At 43.8% G+C, this 24858-nt stretch overlaps 1 protein-coding gene across 1 annotated transcript in view; it reads left to right on the top strand.

The window, feature by feature from the left end:
* MERTK (MER proto-oncogene, tyrosine kinase) overlaps nucleotides 1–24858 on the top strand; it is a 115020-nt gene that overhangs the window by 84219 nt on the left and 5943 nt on the right. Inside the window, exons 10-18 of the mRNA XM_045979440.1 lie at nucleotides 1070–1223; nucleotides 3693–3778; nucleotides 5108–5203; nucleotides 5949–6029; nucleotides 9970–10062; nucleotides 11529–11647; nucleotides 19035–19144; nucleotides 20872–21031; nucleotides 22385–22521. Of these exons, the coding sequence (XP_045835396.1) occupies nucleotides 1070–1223; nucleotides 3693–3778; nucleotides 5108–5203; nucleotides 5949–6029; nucleotides 9970–10062; nucleotides 11529–11647; nucleotides 19035–19144; nucleotides 20872–21031; nucleotides 22385–22521 (1036 nt within the window). The remainder of the gene's footprint in view (nucleotides 1–1069; nucleotides 1224–3692; nucleotides 3779–5107; nucleotides 5204–5948; nucleotides 6030–9969; nucleotides 10063–11528; nucleotides 11648–19034; nucleotides 19145–20871; nucleotides 21032–22384; nucleotides 22522–24858) is intronic.

Below are 24858 nucleotides of genomic sequence, written 5' to 3' on the forward strand. Positions count from 1 at the left end.
TCCAACATGCATGCATTTCAGCTACCACAGTTCGGTTAAATCACACCGGTTCCCCAATGGCCTGAATGGTCTGAAGTTGAGTTACCATCATGTAGTCTCTGTAATTGCACGAAGCCTACACTTCGCCGCCAGCTGTCCCGTCCACAAACCCCTATGTAAATAAATAACAGATGTGCATCGTGATCGTGACCAGTCTTGTCACTTGTCTCAAAGTCTCTCAGTGGTTGCAGACTGCACTCCCATGATTCAAATCACACGCATCTAGGAAGACACTTGACTCTTGATAAAAATAAGTCCTTGAAAGAGGGAGTCGGTGAACAAAGACGAAGGGCGGCAAAGAAAGGAGGGGTATTGGCGTGAAGTGAAATTGGAGTTGAACGCAGAGTGTGGAAGACATAGCTGGCTGTGGGAATGCAGACACGGCTGCCATGTGACTGACTAGCTCTGCGGCCAGGGAATGCGGCGAAGGTGACTTTATGACGTGAGTGGAGTGGCTGCGCCAAAAAGAGGAAGATGGCCCCAAAGAAGTTATGCAAGCCACAATCTTCACATAAAGGAACGCTCAGAGATAGTTCACCGCTTTGAAAGCACTAAGGGTAAAATGTGGGGAACAAATCCAAACCCAGAAAGGAATATGAAAATTCTTTAGGGCACAGAAAATATATTCTTGCCATATCTTAGTTCTTAGTTATGTGACCAGAAGAAGAGAGATACTATTCAAACTACTCATGATAAGCTTTTCTACAAAGAAATGTAGTTTTTGAATTCTCAACATTTCTGGTGTTTTAAGTTACAGTAGACCATTACAGTACAGCATTACCATTGTTTCCAATTCCTTATATTCATAACTGACATGATGAGAGTCCCCCTTTAATTATTAAGATCGCTGTGCATGGTCTCATCTCTCACCATCAGAGTGAGGACTGCCCACGTATGCAGACCATGGAATATGAAAGGACTAAGTTCTAGAGGTTTTGACTATCTTCTTTCCCTTTTACGAGCCGGTGTTTCTTACATATTTTGGATCCCAACGGGATGTTTTCAATGGATCCTATTGGTTTTTTACTAGGTCGGATAGATTTTGCTCCCTCATCAACCCCAGCACCTGGCAACACAGATCCTGTGCTCATCATCCTTGGTTGCTTTTGCGGATTTGTTTTTATCGGGTCAGTTTTATATATTTCTTTGATCATCAGAAAAAGAATCCAGGAGACGAAGTTTGGGTAAGTCTCCCCAATTTAAAATGTTTTGCTCGATGGTATCATGTGCTTGTTCTGCCAATGGATAATGCCTCTCCTGCTGGCTCAGCTTCTCACCCCTGTACTCAGCTGGGGTCCTGTCTTACGTACATCCTGGGGGCAGACAGCTTCCTTGCTTAGGCTGGTACAACAGAGGCAGCCAGCAATGGAAGCCAGCCTTGAAAGAGGCTCATTTACAGAGAAGACCATCACTAGGCCTTCAGTACTCAAACTTGATTGCTGTAAAATGAGGATTTTTGTTAGAAGTCTTAAAAATAATCCTAGTTATTTTTTCAGAAACAAATGAAATGATGTATAGACAAAAATACCAGAAGGAAATTCACCAAAGCATTAGCAATTCTGGATGGTACAAGTGTAGATGATTCTATATTTTCCTTTTTTGCTGTATTTTAGGCATTTTCTGTAATGATCAGTGATTCTTTCTAAGAGAGAAGAACTTTACATTTTCACATTCAAGTTTAAAAGGGGCTCTTATTCTAATTTTCTATATATCTGACTTTTAGAACAGTAGTTAAGTATCAACAGAGATGGGCAGGCATGTTAAGGCAACCTATGAGAAGAAGGCTAGGTGTGCAGATTTGTTTCTGACTCTGTTTTCTACTCCAGTGCCTCTGTGATGAGTTTGGCTTTCCCTGAAATCCCATTTACCACTCATGGAGCAGAGGAAGTATTCTCTAAGAGGCAGGTTGTTGACAGCCTGGAATGGGACAGAGTGAGGGAGGGTGAGTGACTGTTTTGAAGGGAGCTGAGCAACCTTTGTTCATTGCTGCATCTTAACAATGCTCCTAGAACATTCCACTCCAAAACTTTCCATTGGCATTGAGAGGAGGCTTGAGACTAGAGGCTCAACTGCCCTTTATTTGTATCCATCCTAGTCAGGATACTTTCAGTACTTATTAATTCTGTCCTTAGAATTATTATATCTTAGCATGTAAATTCTAAGAATGACTATTTTAAAAAGTTTTTTTTTAATTTTATTTGCGAGAGAAAGAGAGCACAAGCCAGGTGGGAGGGGCACAGGGAGAGAGAGAAGTAGACTCCCCACTGAGCAGGTCTTGATCCCGGGACCCTGAGGTCATGAGTTGAGCCCGAAGATAGGTGGTTAACTGACTAAGCCACCTAGGCCCCACTGAGAATGACTATTGTATTTTTTAAAAAGATTTTATTTATTTATTTGACAGAGAGAGATCACAAGTAGGCAGAGAGGCAGGCGGGGGGGGGGTGGCGGGAAGCAGCCTCCCCGCTGAGCAGAGAGCCTGATGCGGGGCTCGATCCCGGGACCCTGAGGCCATGACCTGAGCCAGAGGCAGAGGCTTAACCCACTGAGCCACCCAGGTGTCCCAAGAATGACTATTTTAAAGAAATGAAGAACTCTGATCTAAATCCTAAACATGTAATTGACAGATGTGCATCCCAGAGTCTAGGTGTCGTTTGTGAGCTCATTGTGAAACAGATGCAGAGAACCTCTGCAGAAGTTTTAAGAGTAGCTCAGTAATATGTGAAGGCCTCGTAGGTGAGAACCTGGGCTTTCAAGAATGAACGAAAACAGGCACTGCTCCTGCCCTCATGGGTGCTCACAGCTGATGGAGAATCAAGCAGTAATCAAACAAGTAAATATAAAATGGCAACCGTGTGAAATCCTATATAAAGGGATATGTAAGAGTGTATAATGGGAGAATTTGACTGCATTAAGAAAGTCAGAAAAGATCTCCCTGCAGAGGTGATCCCTGAACTAAAATATGAAGAAAGAACAAGAGTTAATTAGGTGAAAGACAAAGGAAAGGATCGTTACAACCAGAAACAGCAGCACATGCAAAGGCCCTGTGGTGACAAGGAGCCTGGCATACAGAGAGGAAGGCGCTGCCCTAGAAGACATGATGCTTGCGTTCTAACATTCATTCTCTCACTTAAATGAGACATGGATATTTTTCTTCCTTTCCTTACTATATTCTTTGGAAGTAAGTCAACGTGCACAGCTAATGCTTACCAGGATGAGGAGTTACACTTCCTCCACCTCTAAAGGGCAGAGTATCTCCATAAAATATTTGGAATTCTTCTGCAGAGGTTTGTCTCTACACCTCATTTATATATTCAGTCACAAACATACCAGTATGGACTTGAGGGTATTCATTTTATACTTTGAATTATAATCTAATGCTACTTTATTTTGTTGCTCAGACTGTTACAGCTTGGGCCATTGGGAGCTTCTCAGTTGTTCTGTGTTGTTGATGGTACCTGGACAGAGTTGTTTTGATTTTGCTAACAGACCTGAAATAGAGCTATGGGAAGAAACCTCTTTCTCCCAGTGGGAAATGTCTTTGTCATAGAGGCATTTTGAACAGGCAGTGGCTTGATGACATCCTTGTCAAACCAGCCCCTGTCCTGGGAGCCCTTTTCTTACAATATGGGATGTCTTCATTTCTGTTCACCCAGGAATGCCTTTGCAGAGGAAGATTCAGAATTAGTCGTCAATTACATAGCAAAGAAATCCTTCTGTCGGCGGGCCATCGAACTCACCTGTAAGTTAACATCCATTTCCCTTTTCTGGCAAAAGTTAAAGTAGTTAAGAGCAAAGAAAAAACAACGAATTCATCAGTAGATCTCTAACAAAAGCCAAAGGAGTCGAAGAATGGATATTTTTGACATGCGAAAGGTCTTCAGAAACCAGAAACCGGCAGTAGCTAGTCAGATGTTGTCGCCATGTGCGCCACTGTTGGCCGGTTTACTGGAACTCTCGAGTGGGCCCTGTGGTAAAGTGGCCGGGTTTAAAGACTCCTAACACCACAAACAGGAACTCACCACAGTGATAGGAGAAGATGTGGTCAGAGGTCAGGGCTTTAAAGAAAACAGCAAAGCAATTGCCATGATATCTGAGCTTATTTCTTGCTTTTCTGTGGCAACCCACTCAGAGAACAATTTGCCAACATACTTCATAACAATTATGGTTTGAGTTTTGCTGAATCGCAGTGGAGCCTTCTAGTTTGAAGAGTGAGAATAAACAGACAGCTTTGTTCTTGAATAATTAAGAAACAGTGTAGAAACTAGGTGCAAGTATTATCAAATTCAAGCTTCTGGATACTTGCCAAAAGCAAAAACAATAAAACAAATATAAGTAGGATAGAAAAGGGTGCTGTGAAATAGAAACTTGTTCAAGGAAGAATATTTTTGATTTTTTTTTTTTTACTATGACACGAACTGAGTCATTTGCAATAAGTTATTAAATTGGTTAATTCGTCTTACTAGTAACACCTAGTGTCAATGCTGCATATTGATACCTTACTGTAGAAGATCTTATTCTCCACTTCCCCGCAAGTACTCAATTTAGTACTTTTTATGTCATTATAATGAGGTTCCATATCCCAAGGTAGAACAGTAGCTTGTTCTCTCAATGTTTCTTATGGCTGTTGGGCCTCTTTCCCCGGCATAGGACAGAGGAGGTAAGCCGATGGCTCTTTTATATGCTGTAGTTAGGGATAAAATACCAAATACTCCACTAGAAAGTACATACTATCTTCCTTACTCCTTTAAATCAAGGGCACCGCCCCACCCATACCCTCACGAATCTGATCTCTGGCCACCGTTGCTGCATGGTGGGAAGAGAAACATGGTTCTGATTTTTATAATCCTTCAGAATTAATCTTGCCCTGAAGAATTCATTTTCCTCACTTTAATCATAGCAGAATTAAGGGCAATGCTTTATTATAGGCTTTTTGTGGGGAGAGCCATGCGTACAAAATGAAGAAAATGTTTTAACTCCTTGATAGGGCTGTATGTATCATTTTAATTCTGTTCAAATAAAAGGGAGCACACTGACAATTCTTAATACAGACTCTGTCCCTCCTTTATAGTGAGTAGCTTGGGCGTCAGCGAGGAACTGCAAAATAAACTAGAAGATGTTGTGATTGACAGGAATCTGTTAATTCTGGGAAAAATCCTGGGCGAAGGTAAGCATTTAATTTCTTTTAAAATGTGAAGTAAGAAGATAAGCCATTTACAGTATTCATATTTATTTATTTATTCATTATGTAAAGTACCATTTTGTGACTTTAACTTACAATGCAAATAGTTCTATTTTATAATTTATTAAAATGAAAAAGTAAATAGTGGTTTTGAAATCTGATTAGTGTATGAAAAGGACCTCTACAGTGCCTTGCACAGACAGTAGGCCCTTGAAAAATATTAATTCCCTTCCTTCATTGAAAAAGCATACAATTCATCAGTCAGTTTCCTCTTTACTCTAAATACCTCTGGTTCTTAAGTTTACTGTCTTGGGTACTTTCCTAATTAGTTAAATAGGAACAAAAGTGAAACTATGTTGTCAGTTTGTCAAACTGATACTAGGATGAATGATCATGGTATTAAGAATTTCTACTTTATAAATGTCAGTAACATTTTCCACGTTGTTCTCTAAGTGTATTGGATCAGTTATAATGCTTAATAAAATGACGGGCTGAGCCGAGCCTGAGCCAAGCAGGCTTGTGACAAGCAGGAGTCACAAGCAGCTTGTGACAAGCTTGTGCATAGCCTGTGTCCCTGGTTTGCGAGCGTGGGTGACTCCATTGGGCTCTGCCCCGCTGCCACATATGGGTCACTCTCCGGTCACGTAAAAACAGCAGTGGGAGAACTGTAGCGTTTCTGTGGTCTGGGAAGATTCTCCACAATCTGTATAGATGTCGTCTTACTTCACAGGAGAGTTTGGGTCTGTGATGGAAGGAAATCTTAAGCAGCAAGATGGGACCTCTCTGAAAGTGGCCGTGAAGACCATGAAGTGTGAGTTCCCGCCGGTGTGGGCAGTTGGGGCAGTAACCTGGTGCTCTGTAAGGCCAGTGAGGGGGTTCGTGTGTCATGTTCTCAGTCACTGATGGGTCGGGGGGCCATCCAGAACACTGTGTGGTCACAGGGGAAAAGTGACCGTCAGGAGCTCTTCAGATCTTCATGGTATATACTTTATACTCAAAGAAGTTATGTTTGTTATTTACACCATGCCTTCCTCTCTGTCTCATTCTCTCTCTCTCTCCCCCTTCCTCCCTCTCTCACCTAGTAGAGCGAAGGAGTCCTTCCATAAAGCATGGATTTCGGAGTGCCTGGGTGGCTCAGTGGGTTAAATCCTCTGCCTTCGGCTCAGGTCATGGTCCCAGGGTCCTGGGATCAAGCCCCGTATCGGGCTCTCTGCTCAGCAGGAAGACTACTTCCTCCTCTCTCTCACTCTCTCTGCCTCCCTCTCTGCCTACTTGTGATCTCTGTCAAATAAATAAATAAAATCTTTAAATAAATAAATAAATAAAATAAAGCATGGATTTCCAAGACAAGGCTGATCTGGTGGCAGCCTCTGACCCCAGGGGTTGGTCTGGCTGATCTGGCCAGCTCGGTAGGACCACTTCCTCACTTGAGGATGGTTGCACAGTCCTCAGGAAGTTGTGGGCTACCTGGAAGGGACATTTCCCAGAGAGAGGATAGATATTTATGGGTCAAGAGTATATGAAGAGCAGTGATCCCAAGCTGGAACGTCCTAACAAGATGGGACGAGAGCCTGCAGCCTGCAGAAAGGGTCTTGTAATTCATCACAAAGAATCTGCTTTTATCCTATGAGTACCAGAACACCAGTAAGAGTCTTAAGCAAATGAACAAAAGCAGATCACATTCTAGAAAGTTCACTTTGGTGGCAGTGTGGAGGATAATGAATTACGGCATTGACAAAAGGAAAGACAGATGCTAGTTAGGGTGCTCCAGAATTTGTGCAGATGCCAATCTCGATAAGGAAACGAGGCTCAGAGATGTGGTGACTTGTCGAAGTCAGATGACTTGAAGGGGAGAAGGTTGTGCTGGACCTTTTCATCGCCACACGTTGACTAGGCTGCAATGGCTGAGCATGACCGCATTTGCCCTCGTGCCCTTTCCCAAGAAGGGCATTTCCAGGGCCTGGGGAGGCAGGATTGTGTTTTATTCTTCAGGTGTCCAGCTGAGTACCCACAGAATAGACCGTGATTGTTTGGCATTTTGCCAACAGTTGTCCTCACAACTCATGGAGAGACACTATTTGGTGCTTCGTTTGTTAATGTCTTTAACACTACTTCCTCGTTCACCTCCTGTATCCATTCAATATTATTTTGGATCAAGGAGTAAAATTGGTTCCTTCCTAAAATTCAAACTCATTGTCTCCTGGGCCTTAAAACACAAATTGGATTATAAGCATGTAGCACAACTTTTTAACCAGAACTGGAGGCTTAAGTTTTAATTTCAGGGACAAAAAGGAACGCTAATAACCAGCAAGTCATATGGACTGGTGCTTTCTGCTTTCAAAAGCCTTTTATGTCTAGAATAATGGCCAATACTTATGGAATACTCCCCGTGTGCCAGGGGACATTGCAGTCATTCTTACCTTTAATCAGGAAGACAGGAAGAGGAAATCAGTACGACTCAGTAGATTCAAGTGTTATCCTCTGAAAATCCAGACACATGAAGTTAGAGTGGTCCTTGGAGCTGAACCCAGTACAGGGCCAAGTCAGGGGGCTGAGCCACATTCAGCTCTGTTCCTGCCCCTTGCATTATTTTATTTGAACCTGGTTCATGTGAAGGCTCTTTCCATTGTCCCCATTTACCAGTGGAAGGTGTAGGGGACCTTGTAAAAGGGGCTAGGCCTGGAATCTGTTTCCTCTTTGGCCTTGGCTGTGCTCTTCTTTGATTTGAATCACTTGCGTAAGAATTGCATCTGTGCTAATTACCAAAGATTGAAAGAAGGGCCTCTGGCCTCTGCATCCCAGGGTCCCATATTTGCCAGGAATGTTGGTCCCTTGGGGAGGGGTGGGATGGGTGTCATTCACAGGTGTACCCTACTGAGGGCAAAGGTAGCAGACATTTTGCAGATCTCTATAATTTTTTTTTTTACTTTTCTTAAATTTGCCTTAATTTTAGAAGAAAAAGATTAATGTATACAAAGCCCATAAAATGTCCAGACCCTATGCTAGAGACACACATGTGTGATTTCAGTCTAGACTTAGTGTTATAGCAAATTCCCTAAGGCATGCCCGGCTTTATGTTTGTTATTCTTTGTTTTCCTCATTTCTTTGTTTTTAAAATACTCATCACATGAACTGTACCATCCTAACCATTTTCTTTTTTAAAGATTTTATTTGTTTATTTGGCAGAGAGAGAGAGAGAGGGAACACAAGCAGGGGGATTGGGAGAGAGAGAAGCAGACTCCCTGCTGAGCAGGGAGCCCAATGCGGGGCTTGATCCCAGCACCCTGGGATCATGACCTGAGCCAAAGGCAGACGCCCAACGACTGAGTCACCCAGGCGCCCCAATCCTAACCATTTTTAAGAGCACAGTTCAGTGGCATTGAGTTCATTCACACTGTTGTGCAATCACCCTCCCCCATCCACCTCTAAAATTTTTTCATCTTGCAAAACTGAAACTCCATAGGCATCAGACAACTTCCCATCTCCCCTACCCCTGCTTGCCCCTGGCTACCACCATCCCCTTTTCTGTCTCTATGAATTTGACCTCTCTAATTACCTCGTAAAAGTGGAATCACATAGTACTTACACTCCTGTGACTGGCTTGTTTCACCTAACATAATATAGAATTCAAGATGTCTCTCTCGAGTTGGTTTAATCCCAAAATGGTGTGGCATGGACGTTAGGACAGCATCCAGTTCACAAGGCATGATTGAGCAACTAGCCTTGCAAGATAGAGAGAAGCATGTCTTCTGGCTTTCTTTACGGCAAAAATAATTGTAACAGATCAGTTGCATTTGACTTTCAGGGTTATTGGCTTTATTTTTTTTTTTTTAAGATTTTATTTATTTATTTGACAGAGAGGTCACAAGCGGGCAGAGAGGCAGGCAGAGAGGCAGGCGGAGAGAGAGCGGGAAGCAGGCTTCCTACCAAGCTGGGAGCCCAATGTGGGACTCAATCCCAAGACACTGAGATCATGACCTGAGCCAAAGGCAGACGCTTAACCCACTGAGCCACCCAGGCATCCCCTGTTGAGTTTTTTTGTTTTGTTTTGTTTTGTTTTTGTTTTAACAAATATACTTTAATTTTTTAGAGCAGTTTTAGGTTTCTAGAAAAATTGGGCAGAAATGGGCACCTCGGTGGCTCAGTGGGTTAAGCCTCTACCTTCAGCTTGGGTCATGATCTCAGGGTCCTGGGATCGAGCCCTGCATTGGGCTTTCTGCTCAGCAGGGAGCCTGCTTCCCCCTCCCTCTCTCTGCTTGCTGCTCTGCCTACTTGTGATTTCTCTCTCTGTGAAATAAATAAGTAAAATCTTAAAAAAAAAATTGGGACAGAAAATACAGAGTTGCCATCTGCCCTTCTCCATTCACAATCTTCCCTATCATTAACATCTTGTATCCCTGTGGTGCATTTTTTACAATTGATACATCTGTAACCCATGTGATATATTATTAACTGAGGTCCATAGGTTATATTAGCTTTCACCTTGTATTGAACATGCTGGGTTTTGACAAACACGGTGTCCTGTGTGCACCATTACAGTATTACGTGGAAGTTTTCCTGCCCTACATTCTCCTGTGTGCCCTCTGTCCTTGCCTCCCCAGCCATCCATGCTTGACAACCGCTCATCTGTTTATCGTTGCTGTAGTTTTGCCTTTTCCTGATTTTACTTTTATAGAACAAAATTGCCCTTACCTCCTTCCCCTTCACTGAGTAAATGATCGGTGCCTACCATTTTCCATCCTCTCTCCTAGTGGACAACTTTTCTCAGCGAGAGATTGAGGAGTTCCTCAGTGAGGCCGCGTGCATGAAAGACTTCAGCCACCCCAACGTCATCCGACTCCTAGGTACCTCAGGGAAATGTGGGACTGGGGGGCAGCGAGGCTTGGCTAATCCACTCCATGCCAAAGGAAAAGTCTCTGGGGCAGATAAGTTTATACTTTGTATGACCCCACAGTAATTGATAACATTGAGTTTTTTCCCCCCAAAGGCTTCTTACAATTATATTTTCTGTGGCTGGTGGTAAAAATGGGCTTTCATGTCTTAGACACCCCAAAGGCTCAGGAATGTTTAGTGTCCACAGAGGTCTAGGTGACTGTGGGTGAAAACGGGGGCCCCCACTTTACTCCAAGGCAAGACAAAAGCTTATGTTAAACTATGTTATAATTTGTATTGATTTAAAGTTATCCATGAATCAAATACCAGTAGGGTAAAGCTGTCAAAGTAGACAAATTCCATAGATCAATCTTTGAGAAAAATTTATTACATATTTTCAAGTATGATTTGCTGGGATCTAATACTGCCAGCGTCAGGGGACACGATTTAATAGAATTTGGTTTTGTGGCCCTGTAGCTATCAGGACTTTGCTGTATCAGTGCTGCAATCCCAAGACAGAACAGCAACCTAAAATAATTGAATATTCCGCTGACTTCTCTTTTTTTCCTGTCCTGTATCTGAATACATGCTCAGTTCTTTGGGGAACTTTCAAAGTTTTATTACGATCAAAGCTGCAGAGAGATAGGAAAAATAATACTTGGATACCAAATCATTTCAAAGAAACCACTGTTACTCCTTTGTAGCTATTGATATTTGCAGACTCTGGGAACCATCGTGCTTTGCGATGATGGGCCGTGATGTGGGAGAGCTTTGCCAGCCTGCCATCAGGTGACAGGCCCTAGTTCCAACTTTTAAGGATAAATGGTGTTTGCTGTGTATAACTGTTAAAACTTAGACATGTGAATTTTACCTCCTGGCCCTCAAAATTCTTTTTATAGTTTTGAGCATTTGTTGGCCCTAGGCTTTTTCACCTGATCAGATATTAACTATCCCAGGAAACTAGTTTGCCCTTGAATTCTTTTGCAGTCACCCTCACTTAGGCTCAGTGTAACAAAAACTCCACAGGTGTCTAGATGACTATGCTTGTTAACTGATGAATTTTGAGACCTCTCATGCAAACACTGTTACTAATCTGAAAGGAAAAAAAATTACCAAGAAGTGGACTCAGTATGTGTTCCACATTCTAATACGGCTTGTTTGTGATTTATGGGTTTTTATATTTTATTCATTTATTAATTTTTTAAGGAGGCCCCACGCCCAGCATGGACCCCAACACAGGCTTGAACTCATGACCCTGAGATCAAGACCTGAACCGAGATCAAGAGTCAGAGGCTTACCGGACTGAGCCACCGAGGCGCCCCATGTTTATTTTGTTTTTAACTGTTACCTCGAGAGCACATGGTTTCAATTTGGCCAGTGCTCCTGCAGTTACCGGTAACAAAGGGCTCTTTGTAACTTTCTCTGGTTTTAATTTCAGGTGTATGTATAGAAATGAGCTCTCAGGGCATCCCAAAGCCCATGGTGATTTTACCCTTCATGAAGTACGGGGATCTACACACGTATTTACTCTATTCCCGACTGGAGACAGGACCCAAGGTAATTACCCAGTCGTCTTGCCTCTGAACGGCCCCCAGGCTTCTGTGACAAAGCCTGGGAAACCTCAGCAGCTAACTCTGAAAATAAAGGAGGGAGGGAGAGGACGTGTGGCCTCTGTTCAGTGCTCGCTATGCACCCTGGGGCTGAAATGTGGTTTCTGTCCTCACAGCAGGCCTGCGCATAGGTCTTACAATTCCCATTTTATGGGGGGATGAAGCCAGCTGGGCGTTTGTTCTCAGGGCTCCAGCCCTATCGCTGTGGAGCCGGGTGGGCCCCACATGCTGACAGAGTGGCCTCTTTCTTTTGAAGTCTCCTCTTTCCAGCTCGTTCACTCTGAAATTACTAGAAGCAGGATCCGTTTCATTCCCAGAGGAAGTTGCACTGAGCTGTTTTTCTGGACACTGAGCATGAATATACCCTGTCCACCTTTTGGATTATCAAGAGCCCCTCCATCCTCCGGATCGGAAAGCCTATTGTGAATCAGCAGGCTGGCATGCTTTCCCTTCAACCCTGCCCCTAAGAGGAGCTGTCACTCCACAAGGCAAACACCGTCTGAATCCTGCAGCACAGGGAAACGCGACAAAAACAGGAGCTTAGACTGAGGCACCATACCCGCCGGCATGTGGCCACAGGTCCCACACAGGTGACTGACCAGGGCCCCCGAGAAAGGAGAGAAAGTCCTCATCCCAACTGCAGGGCATAATGAGGAGAGTCATTATCCCAAGAGACAGACAAATCTGCAGGAACAGCCATTTGTTGAATTTGGCAAGGCACTTAAAAAACAAACACAAAACCTTGAGACCCAATTTAGGGTAAACATTCTGGAATTTTCTTTCCTATGTCCTGCTGACGCTGTGTGTTATGGATGTGAAAGTTTATTTCTTGCTTTCCTATTCTTTTTCTTTTACTTGTTTTATTACTCCCAGGGAGGTATAAGTGATCTTTCTTCTTTCACTTCCCTTTGTCTCATGCTCAGATTTTTGTTCTCTTCCTCATGACTTTAAGTCTTCCACCCACACAGTCACTAGCCAGAGTTAGGAAATTGTAGCTACATCTCAGAACTATTATAAACTCACTGAGGCTTCTCCGAAGAGATGAAGGGCCTAATCCAAAATAGGGGACTCAGCATGACTGAGTATTTCTCTTCCCTTTTTCTTTTTCTTTTGTTTTTATTATTTTTTATTAGTTTTATTTTTATGTTTTTAAAGATTTTATTTATTTATTTGATAGAGTGAATGAGAGAAAGAGAGCATGAGACGGGGGAGGGTCAGAGGGAAAAACAGATTCCCAGCCAAGCAGGGAGTCCAATGCAGGACTCGATCCTGGGACTCTAGAATCGTGACCTGTGCCGAAGGCAGTCACTTAACCAACTGAGCCACCCAGGCATCCTTTCTTCCTTTTTTCCTGAAAGAAAGACATAACATTATAAGAAGCCTGGAAATGGAAAAACAAAAAACAAAACAAAACTACAATCGGCAACATCTTACCCAATAATTGGCATCTTTGGCCATTCCCATCCCAGCTGTTCATTCCATGCCTCCGTGTTTCACAGGCTGGTGCTCAGGAGGTACGTGTCTCCCCGCAGGCCATCCATGGGGCTGACTCTTCTCCAGCGCTTCTCAGAGGCTTTATTTTGCATATAGTGTTGCAGTAATGGCCCAGCAACCATAGGAGGTCCTTCTAATAATAGAATCTCAGGTGAGGAAACTGAGGCACAGATCGGGCAATGATGGAGGCAGGACTGGCCCCCAGGTTGCAGAGCCCCTGCTTTCGGCTCTTCTCTGATGGCCCCATCCCAATGTGCACCCCTCCCCAGTAGGGCGGCCTCCAGACAGTTGGCTGTGAATGGCTACACACCATCCCCTTGAATGGATTTCATTTCACATTGATGAGCAATTTCACTCCCATTCAGTTTTCTGGTATGTGGTGGGATTTTTCTAATAATTTTTAGAGGCATGGGAATTTCATGTTGCATAAGAGTAAATTCTACAGTAAAAATATCCAGGCTCATATTCAGGGCTATTTGATGGCCAACAGTCATCTGTTTTTACTTGTGACGTTCAACCCTCCTCTCTCATGTGGCCCCTTTGGAAAAAGAGTAGCCTCTTACTGAACTTTTTTCCTGAATCGTTGTGGAAGCAATAGGGACCATTTATAATCTTTATAAAAATCCTTTTTAAATTATCATACAGAGGGCGCCTGGGTGGCTCAGTGGGTTAAGCCGCTGCCTTCGGCTCAGGTCATTATCTCAGGGTCCTGGGATCGAGTCCCGCATCAGGCTCTCTGCTCGGCGGAGAGCCTGCTTCCCTTCCTCTCTTTCTACCTGCCTCTCGTGATTTCTCTCTGTCAAATAAATAAATAAAATCTTTAAAAAAAAATAAAATAAATAAATAAATAATCATACAGAGTTTTTTACTCTTTTGCCCTTTCCGATGTACAATTCTCTGAGTGTTAACACGTAAATGGATTCACGTGTCCGTCATCACAGTTGAAATACAGAACAGTTTCATCACCCAAAAACACCTCCTCCTGCGACATCTTGGTAGTCATGCTCTGCCCCCATGGCTGACTCCTGGTAACCACTGATCTGTTCTCCATGACTATAGTTTTGTCTTTTTGAGAATGTTACGTCAATGGAATCATACAGTTTGTAATTTTTTGCTTCTTTTACTCAGCATTATGCCTTTGAGATCCATTTAAGTTAGTGCCTAGACCAGTAGTTCATTCCTTGTTTGATTGCTGTGTATCTCCTAGTGCATGGACAGACCAGTTTGCTTATCCATTCACCGTTGAGGCACACATGGGTTGTTCCCAGTTGGGGGCAAGGATGAACGAAGTTGCTATAAAAAAAAAATCATGTGCAGGTTTTTGAGTGAACATAACTTCTTTTTTCTCTAGGGTAAAAAGTCCAGAGATGAGATACTAGGTCATACTAGGAAAGGGTATGTTTACTTTTAAAAGAAACTTCTAGATTTTCCAAAGTGGCTGTACTTTTACATTCCCACCAGCAGTGTATGAGAGATTCATTTGCGTTGCATTCTTGTTAGCACTTGGTATTATCAGTAGTTTTTGGGTTTGGTTTGATTTGGTTATTAGCTGCTCTGATAGATGGGTAGTGATATCTCGCCATGGCTTTTATTTACATTTCTGTAATGATTAAGGACATTGAGCATCCTGTCTTGTGTTTATATACCATCTTTATATCCTCTTTGGTGAGGGTCTGTTAATGTCTTTTGTTTATTTTTTTAACTGGGTTGTTGTTTTTCTTTTTTTAGATTTTATTTATTTGACAGAGAGAGAGAGATCACAAGCAGGCAGAGAGGCAGGCAGAGAGAGAGGAGGAAGCAGGCTCCCCACTGAGCAGAGAGCCCAATGCAGGGCTCAATCCCAGGACCCTAGGACCATGACCTGAGCCGAAGGCAGAGGCTTTAACCCACTGAGCCACCCAGGCGCCCCGGGTTGTTGTTTTTCTTATTGTTGAGTTTTCTGAGTTCTTTATATATTCTAGATATAGTACCTTTCTTGGATATGCAGTTTGCAAAGATTATTCTCCTAGTTATAGGTAGCTTGTCTTTGTATTATCTCTTTTTTTGTGTGTGTCTTCGTATTCTCTTAATGCGAATAAAAATATTTAACTTTTGCTGATGAATCATGTTTTTGCTGTCATGTTTAAGAACTCTTTGCCTAAACCCAGATAAAAAATTTTTCTCCTACGTTATCTTCTAAAAACTTTGTGATTTTACGTGTTACATTTAAGTCTATGATCCATTTTTTATTAATTTTTATCTAAGGTATGACATTTAGCTTAAGGTTTGCTTTTATTTTTCATATAGATGACCAGAATCATTTGTGAAAAGGCTGTCGTTAACCTAATGAATTGATTGCTTTCACATCTTTGTCAGAAATGAATTGGCTGTGTTAGTGTGGGTCTATTTCTGATTTCTCTTTTCTCTACTGTTAAACTGTGTGCCCATTCTTCGCCCCTCCCACATGGTCTTGAATACTGTAGTTTCATTGGAGCATTTGAGTTGGGCTTTATATTACACACAAAGGAAGCCATCTGATCTGTTATAGATCCCAACTTATCTTTCCTGCTTTATCACGCCATTCTCTCTGCCTCTTTGCTTTTGACACATGAGACAGCCTTCTTTTCAAAACACATGTGTGCTCTCAGATCACTAGGTCTTTGCGCCTTCTGATTGTGGCCTTGTACTTCCTCTTAATTTGCCATTTTACTCCTACGCCTCTTTTGGGGATAGTCACAATGACAGTGTAGAATATTTTTTAAAAATTTTTCCATGAGCATTCATCCTTTTGCTGAGGTTCTAGAGCAGGTTGCTTTTATTTCTGCTTGATGCCCATGTTCTTGCAGCCTGCCTCCCTTTGGTGTGTCCACCCCCATAAGAACTGGAGTCCTGTCCTGCCATCTCCTGTCTGCCCTGCACACCTCCAGACATACTATTCCCATGGAAGATGGAGTGGCACGTAGGGCCCAGCACCCTGGCCCTGCAGGGGGAGCACATTCACATAACTTGGTCCACAGTAGCAGGAGCAAAGGGATCTCACACAGCGAAGCCCAGAGGTAGGACAGCTGCGGTGTTGGTCAGTTCTGCCCTCAACAACATCACCTCGTGTCCACAACTGTTCGACCTTTCTGCTTTTTCAGCTGTAGCTGCCCCTCCACATGTCTGATGGGGGCAGCTCCTCCAGGCCTGACGTCCTCATCCACCAGCCTCCAGAGACAAAAAGAGAAGTCTGCTCTCTTTCCCCTTCCCCTCCCTCTCTTCTCCTGGAACAGTATTTTTTTTTTTTTAAATAACACCTTTACTGAGATATAATTCAAACACCCTACACTTCTGCCACTTAAAGTGTACAACCCAGGGGTATTTGGTATGCTCTCAAGTTGTGTAGCATAATTGTAGAGCATTTTCATCACCTAACAAAGTCCCATACTCTTTTGCAATCACTTCCCGATCTCCCCTCCCCACCTTGTTCCCAGCTCTAAGCAACCTTTTTAAAAAATTTTTATTTTATTTTATTTAAATTCAATTAATTAGCATATGGTATTTTATTAGTTTCAGAGGTCATTGATTCATCAGTCTTAGATGACACCCAGTGCTCATCACATCATGCGCTCTCCTTAATGCCCATCCCCCACTTACCCCATCCCCCCACCCACCTCCCCTCCAGAAACCCTCAGTTGAAATAGCAACCTGCTTTCCGTCTCTCTCTAGTTACCTACTTCGGATATTTCAGGTCAATGGAATCATAGTCTGTGGTCTTTCGTATCTGGCTTCCTTCCCGGAGCATGTTTTCAGGGTTCATCCACGCTGTAGCTTCTATCGGTACTTTTTGAGACCAGATAATACTCCATTGTCTAGCTATATTATGTTTCGTTTGTTGATCTGTTAATGGACTTTGGGTTGTTTCCACTTTTTGGCTTTTATGAATAATTCCAAGAATTTTATACTTGAGCTCTTACATTACGTCTTTGATCCATTTTGAGTTAATTTTGTATATGAGTTCAGGTTGGGGTCCACTTTCATTCTCTTGCATATCCCACTCTCTTGTCCAGTTCTTTTGCCCACTGAACAATCTTGGCACTCCATTCGAAGTCACTTGGCATTGATTTGTGGGTTTATTTCTAGACTCTCAATTCTGTTTCATTAATCTGTGAGTCTGTCCTTATGCTAGTACCATGTTATCTTGATTATCATTGCTTTCTTATTTTGAAATCAGTCAATGTGAGGCTTCCAACTTTGGTCTTCTTATTCAAGCTTGTTCTGGATATTCTGAGTGCTTGAATTTTCATATGCATTTTAGGATCAGTTTGTCAGTTTCTACAAAGAAACCAGCTGGGATTCTGATAGGACTTATATTAAATCTGTAGATCAATTTGGGGAGTGTTGCTATCATAACAATATTAAGTCTTCCAATCCATGAACATAGGATATCTTTCCATTTATTCTGATCTACTTTAATGTTAATGTTTCATCATTGTCAGAGTATGTTTTGCATTTCTGTTAAATTTATTCTTAAGTGTTTTATTTTGAATTGTTTTTGGATGAAATTATTTAATTTTATTTTCAGATCGATCATTGCTGGTGTATACAAATACAACTAATTTTTGTATCTAGATCTTATATCCTGGAACCTTGTTGAATTCATTTCTTAGTTCTACCACACAGTTAACTTTTTAAATTACCTTTGGTCCCAGTCTGCAAGAATAACATAAATGTTCTAGGGAAAAATAACACAAATGATTAGTACCTAATATGTGCTACACTCATGATGCCAGCAGGACTTCATATTCTTTAGTACCCAAGTCCTTCTATCATCTAGAAACTCAGTGCCTCAATTATACAGAAGAGAAGCATAAGAATTTCCTGGCTGATTTGTTTACATTTTTTTGTTTACTTGTTTTTAACAACTCCAGTATGTAAAGTTAAAGGATAATTAAAGCATTTTGCTATATAGACAGGATGTAATTAACACATATCTTAGCTGGGAAATATAAATCTTCAAAAATTCAGCGTCTTCATGAGCACCACTTTGGAAAACTCATGTTCCATACAAAATAAGCCATGACAAATCCAGTGCCCTGAAGAGAGTTTGTCATGGATGGACCCATTCGTGACTGCCAGGAACTTGTGGTAAACCCTCTTCCTTGGGGCCTTTGTTGTGCTAAAATGTTTAGTTACTACACAGAGGTCTTCCTCAATCATCACCTTCATCTTCAGTCCTGACAGGACAAGTTCTCTCACCGAGCCTTCTGGACTGATCTGTACAGCGTAGACTTGACACTCACCAGAGGACTCTAGAGAAACAAAAACAAAACCCCTGAATACCTCTCCTTGTGGTCCTTTGGTCCTGTGATAAGATGCAAAGATGGTCCTATATTCTGTCTGAAAAAAAAACTTATCTTTGCAAGCGTCTCAAAGTAAGATGATCGCATACGCTTATATGACTGGAGTGGGCTGAGCGGGCTTTTTGTCTGTCCCCCACTTAAGGCAGCCTGCCCCTCTTTTCCCCTCTTTTCCCCTCTTTTCCTGGCACAGGTGTTCTATCCCCCTGCCACTCTGAAGGACACAAAGGATCCCATTTGACCTTATAACTTGGAAAAAGAAATACTCACCGTCAATATTTTTAAAGACAGGGAGAATGTGAAATTTGCCAAAAATTTTGTGGTTTGTTGTTGTTTTTATTCCTTTTTTAAAACCTTATTTGTGAGGTGAGTGAAATGGAAGTGAAAGGTTTGTTTCCTTTGAGAAATACAAACAGTAAACAAACAAACACAAAAACTCTCTTTCTCCCCTCAGGTGGCAATAACTCTCCACAAGTTTAACTATTAAAACATATTTTGTCTTCTTGCTTCTCCTCTCCCCAGCATATTCCGCTGCAGACACTACTGAAGTTCATGGTGGACATTGCCCAGGGAATGGAGTATCTGAGCAACAGGAATTTTCTGCATCGGGATTTAGCTGCTCGAAATTGCATGTAAGAGTCCTGGCCCAACCCAGGAGGGCTAGACCTCATCGTGTGAGATAATTGGGGGGCCGGATAGGAATAGGGGCTGGCCTGTTGCTATTAAAACATGGGAGAGAGGCAGGTTTGGGAGGGAAGCATTTGGCTAGCTTTGGAGATGGGATTTCTCTGGCTCTGATGTATGACTGGGTCTCTTCACAACGTCTGCCTCCGCAAGTCTGGTTGGCTTCCAGAATGTTCTCTTGTAACTTTTTCACCCTCTCAGCTTAGAGTGCTGGGTATGACCTTCGTGATCCTTCCCTTTTGCCATCGGCTCACTTTAGACCCAGAATTACATGTAAGCCAGCTAGTCATGGAGGCAGTAAGGAAAATCGTAAGGGTTTTGTCTGTCAGGCTTCGAGATCCTGCCTTGTGAACGTGTACTGTGAAACTACATGGAGGCTTTCCTCTTGCAGCAGAGAGACAAGGACTTATACAAGAATTCTGACCTCAGGCTCCTCCCTCTCTCCATTCTCCAGTAGGACCATCATTATCTGCTCTGAGTCTTCAAAAACAATAACTAGTTCTCGATTTTTAAGTTTAATTATTCCAAGAAGAGAGAGTATTCTTTAAATGTATTATCGTTACTGTTTTTCTTGGTTGGAGATGTGACCATAGGGGCTGCCCCCCAACTCCTTACCTAGCCTCCCACCAGCCCCCTACCACTAGTCCCGCATTTTTAAGATCCAGAAGGGTCTTGTTTGCTTGTTTGTGGGGATTTTTTTGTTGTGGTGGTAGTGGTTTGGTTTTTTTTTTTTTTTTACGATTTTATTATTTTCTTTGACAGAGAGAGAGAGCATAAGCAGGGGGAGGAGCAGAGGGAGAGAGAGAAGAAGGCTTCCCACTGAGCAGGGAGCACGATGTAGGTCTGATCCCAGGACCCTAGGATCATGACCTGAGCCAAAGGCAGACACTTAACCAACTGAGCCACCCAGGCACCTCTTGTTTGTTTATTTAAGTGATTTTTATACCATGGAGGGAGAATCATGAAAAGGGCACCTCTGTTTGCCCTGAATATTTTCCTTCATATTTTTCCCATCAGGTAGGGTGACCAGCTGCCCATTTTGCCTGGGACTGAGGGATTTCCCAGGATGGGGGACTTTGCGGTTTTAAAAGCCAGTGTCAGGCTGGCACAAGGCAGTCATCCCACCTCCAGACCACTCATTCCTCCTCCTCTCTCCTTCTTCTTGTCTAGGATCTGCTTTAACAGCCTGGGCTATAAATGCAATTGTATCCCTTTCATTTTCCGCTTAATTCCTCAAGTACCCCCTGGCTATCGTAACAGGAAGTCCAGGGTCCCCCTCTCATAGCTTGTACTTCCTCACCTCCCCCAAACTGGCAGGAGCCAGTGCTGCTTGCAGACACCAGACAGGAAGGCTGCTTGGCGCTCGGTGAGTCCGCTGGAGGGCCCTGGATTTGGGCTGCTGCTCTTTCTCCTGTGAAGCATCCCTTCCCTCCAGGTGGCTCTCCTCTCTGTGCACAGGTGCCCTTGTTGCTCCAGGTCCTCACATGGACCACTGGGTGCAAGGTTATAACTCCCTGTCACTTGCTCTGCCATCGGTTCCAAAGCAGGACCCTCACAGGCCCTTGGGATCTCTTTTGGTCACTTACCAGAAATGTTTTCAGCTATGTCTGATGCAGACCCATGATTTAGGCTTTACCTCTAAATGTCGCTGAGGACGTGAACTTGCCCTCTGCAGGTTACGAGACGATATGACTGTCTGTGTCGCGGACTTCGGCCTCTCTAAAAAGATTTACAGTGGGGATTACTACCGCCAAGGCCGCATCGCTAAGATGCCTGTGAAGTGGATCGCCATAGAGAGTCTTGCGGACCGAGTGTACACGAGTAAAAGTGACGTGGTACGTGCGGGGCTTTGATTCGGAGCCCCACATTGCAAAGATGACGGTGCGTAGGAAGAATTGACTTGAGCTGGTGTTGTAAGACATGTTACTCTCTGATAAACTGAGTATTGGGAGCATGTTCACACCTTTTGTTCAGTGCTAGATTCCTTAAATCAGGTAGAAAACTATATTCTGATGATGTCACTTGACATTCAGATCTGTTTTGCATAGGCCTTTAATTTATTCCAATCTTTTTTGTGTGTGTGCAATATACTGACTTATTGCCCACACCTAAGATATTCACATGAAATTGAATGAATTTGTCCAGTGGCTCTGTATCAGAGATTCTGTGTAATTAAACCCTTACCCAGAGATTGGGAGACAAAGACACATAACAACAGCAGGGGAACAGAGCATTACACAGAGCACTGACATGCGGAGAGAGGGCTCTCCGCCTTGCCAGATTTCCCAGAGCAGCCTTGGTACAACTGATGAAGTTCTAGAACCTAGGTGAGGTTCGGAGCCGATGGCTAAGAAAGAATTCTTAAGACGTCTCTGGTGCAAAAAGGTGGTTTATTAAAGCACGGGGACAGGACCCATGAGCAGACAGATGCTGCTCCGGGGATGTGAGGCGTGGCTGATTATATACACAGAAGTTGGGTAGGTGAGGACAAAGGGGGTGTTCACAAGGGCTATCAGGTAAAGAGACTGTCAGGATACTGAAGGCCTGGTTATTATCAAGCCAAGGCCGTTTTTCCCTTTAATGAGGCACTAACATGAAGACAATTGGGAGTTTCCTGGTGGAATGTCACATTCCTGCTATCAAGATTTAGGTTTAGAAGAAATTTAACTTTATTTACATTTCCTTCTACCTCCGCCTCCTTCAGTTTTGTTTATGGAGGGAAGGGAGACATTAGGGCTTGAGGAACTGAGTTGTTTGTCTCTGGAAATTGAGCTATTGATAAGATAGCTGCTTTGTTGTAAATCTCTAGGATATTTGTAAACCAAGGGAGACTCCTGCCTTGCAGGATTGTGATCTCTGCAAGTTAACTATTTGTTTTTCTTTTAGGGCAGCCAGGGGTGCCTGAGGAATGCCATACATGTTACCGAGGTTGGGGGGAGAAAGGGGGTATAAGGTGCCAGCTTTTGCTTTGTCCTCAGCCAGCCTTCTGCTCCCTCATCACAACTAGGGAAGTGTGGCTCTCTGACCCGCGCGTCACTGCAGCGCGGGGAAAGCAGCATGTCTCAGGCATAATTGTCAGCTTTGTGCACCATCCTCAGGCTTTAAGGAAATGCCCTTTCTACATGAAAAAGGCCATTCAGCCTTTCAGAAAAGACTTGCGTCCTAACTTGTTGTTGCTTTGTTCTCAGTGGGCATTTGGCGTGACCATGTGGGAGATAGCGACGCGGGGAATGACTCCCTACCCGGGAGTCCAGAACCACGAAATGTACGACTATCTTCTCCATGGCCACAGGCTGAAGCAGCCCGAGGACTGCCTGGATGAACTGTGAGTGAGCTTCTCCGTGTCGCCGGGCGCTCTGCATGGGGCCGGCTGCGCAGACCTGGGGAGGCGTGGCCGCTCAGCAGGAGGGCTCACGCTTAGCCAGATGGGTGTGTGCAGAGGGTGGCACGAGCCTTTCTTGGTGTGGGAGCTGGTGTGTGCACATTTCCAGCAAGCCGGCACGTGCCCCAATGTTCTGTAAGCCCCTCTAGGCACCGACCCCATAGACAAACAGGTTGACTCTCTTGTACATGAGGGTTTTGAACAATTACCTGTCCTCTTACCACTACGGTTCCTTTTCTATATAACACTTCAGACATACCAATCACTATGATACCCTCAGTTAGGAAGTCTGGAAATCTATGCCAGTGACTGAGGTCAGCCCGGTCCTCGGAATTGCTAGAGAGATATTCTAACAGCATGATTCCTCAGCCCTGTGTGGAGATTGTCACTCTGTTGGTCCAAAGCGGGCTTAGAAATATGTATGTTAAAATCCTCCCTGGGAGACCGACCATGTGCTCAGCCAGGCATGAGAGCCCCCAGCTCCAAACGTGCTGGACTACAGGGACACCTGTCCCCACAGACCCTCTCTCTTGCGGGCAGGCAGTATGGGAAGAGGCCCAGGACTTGGAATCAGACAGACCACTGCCTCCCAGCCAGCCATGTGTGTGGCCATCTCGACTGACTTGACCTCTCTGTGCCTCATTATTAGGCACACACAAAAAAGTAGAGTCACGTATTCAGAGAGGGATTGGGAAGAAAAGTTAAAGAAGAGAACAGGTAGAATGCTCAGCCTGTGGGAACATCACACAATGGTACCAGGGATTAGTAGCATCCTTCCAGATTGATGTCATCCAAATACCTTGCTGATGTTACAAAAATAATTTCTGTGGCACTGGCCTCTAGCTTAGTGATTTGAACCTTCCTGATGGAAATCACAGGAGTCTTGGGCTTGGAGAGGGCATTTTCAGCATAGTTAACAAGAACGTTTTAGGACCGCAGGCCTGCGTGGCTGTCATGGAACGCCATGATGGGGCTGTGGTGTGAGGAAGCACGTGGGGACACCCCTCTACACACACACACACACACACACACACACACACACACACAATCACTCTGGCCCTGCTTCTACACACGGGTGAGAAGACCTAGGTCAGTGTGCATTCAGGCCTCCCAGATCCTGTCCAAGCCAAGCAGAAGGAAACTTTATTGACCAGAGCCTCACCCTGCTTGGTGGTGGTTATTGTGGTTGTAAATACATTACATGAAGAACAGACACAGAAAACATAAGTCCTTAAAAATATCATGAAATCCTAATTAGATTAGATTTGGGGTTTTATGGTTGTTTTTAAAGGGACCGTGTCAATAACATGTTTGCGTCTGATAATGAGGAAGCAGTTTCAGCCAAACAATTTTGAATGAAGAGTTTTGTTGCCGTTTCTTTCTTAGCTTTTCTTGTGCTCCAGAAGTTGGCATTTGGTGATTATCTGGGGTCTTAGTGAGGTCTGAGCTGTGTCACACGCTGGTTTTGAGACGTTTCACATAGAGCCAAGCAGGGAATGCTGAGTCAGTGAGAAGTTTTAGGTGAGAGCGACGTAGATGCTGTGTGTCAGGGAAGTCAGGCAAAGCAGACGGTCTGTGGTCCCCACATTACGGGCTTACAGGGGCTCTGGGGAACCAGACCCTCTTCCCACATCTCCCCTCAAATCTGGATGCTGGAGAACAATATATCCCAAAGAGGAGTCTGTGTTTACATATCTGTGCATTTTCTTTCAAAAAATGAGACAGATCCTTCTGAGCTTCCCCTCCATGTCTGCTGTCTAAACTTTAGTCGAGATGAGTGCATTCCTGCATTGAGTTGCCCCTTGGTCTCTTTAAACTCAACTCTAAGCGCTATGACAATGTAAAGAGCAGAGAACGCTCTGTGCCCTGCTCCCCATTGCCAAAGAGACCATGCTGTGTGATGCCTCTGTCACCTATGTGGGACGTTTCCTGAGCTGAGTTCAGGGCATCCTGGCTGCAGCCCTCAGGACTCCCCCACCCCGTCCCCCGCTGGCCACTGTGGTTCACAGCTCTTGTGTTGATTGCCCTCATTGTCCAGTGTGACACCAGGGAACCACCTTGTTCCTTTATCCAGCTGAGTCCTATCAGCCAGCAGATGTCCTTCGGAGTCCCCCTCCCCTCCATTCCCACCCCTGGAACCCTCAAACCATGGAATCCCAGGGCTGGACGGACCGGGGCCGTTGACTTCCATTGACTTCCGCTTCCTCATCACATATATGAAAATAGTGGCACAGTGACCTCACAGTGTATGTGAGTGATGAGTGGGTCAGGGTCATTGTT

The sequence above is a fragment of the Meles meles genome, chromosome 15, assembly GCF_922984935.1.
Source record: "Meles meles chromosome 15, mMelMel3.1 paternal haplotype, whole genome shotgun sequence".
Taxonomy (NCBI): Eukaryota; Metazoa; Chordata; class Mammalia; order Carnivora; family Mustelidae; genus Meles; species Meles meles.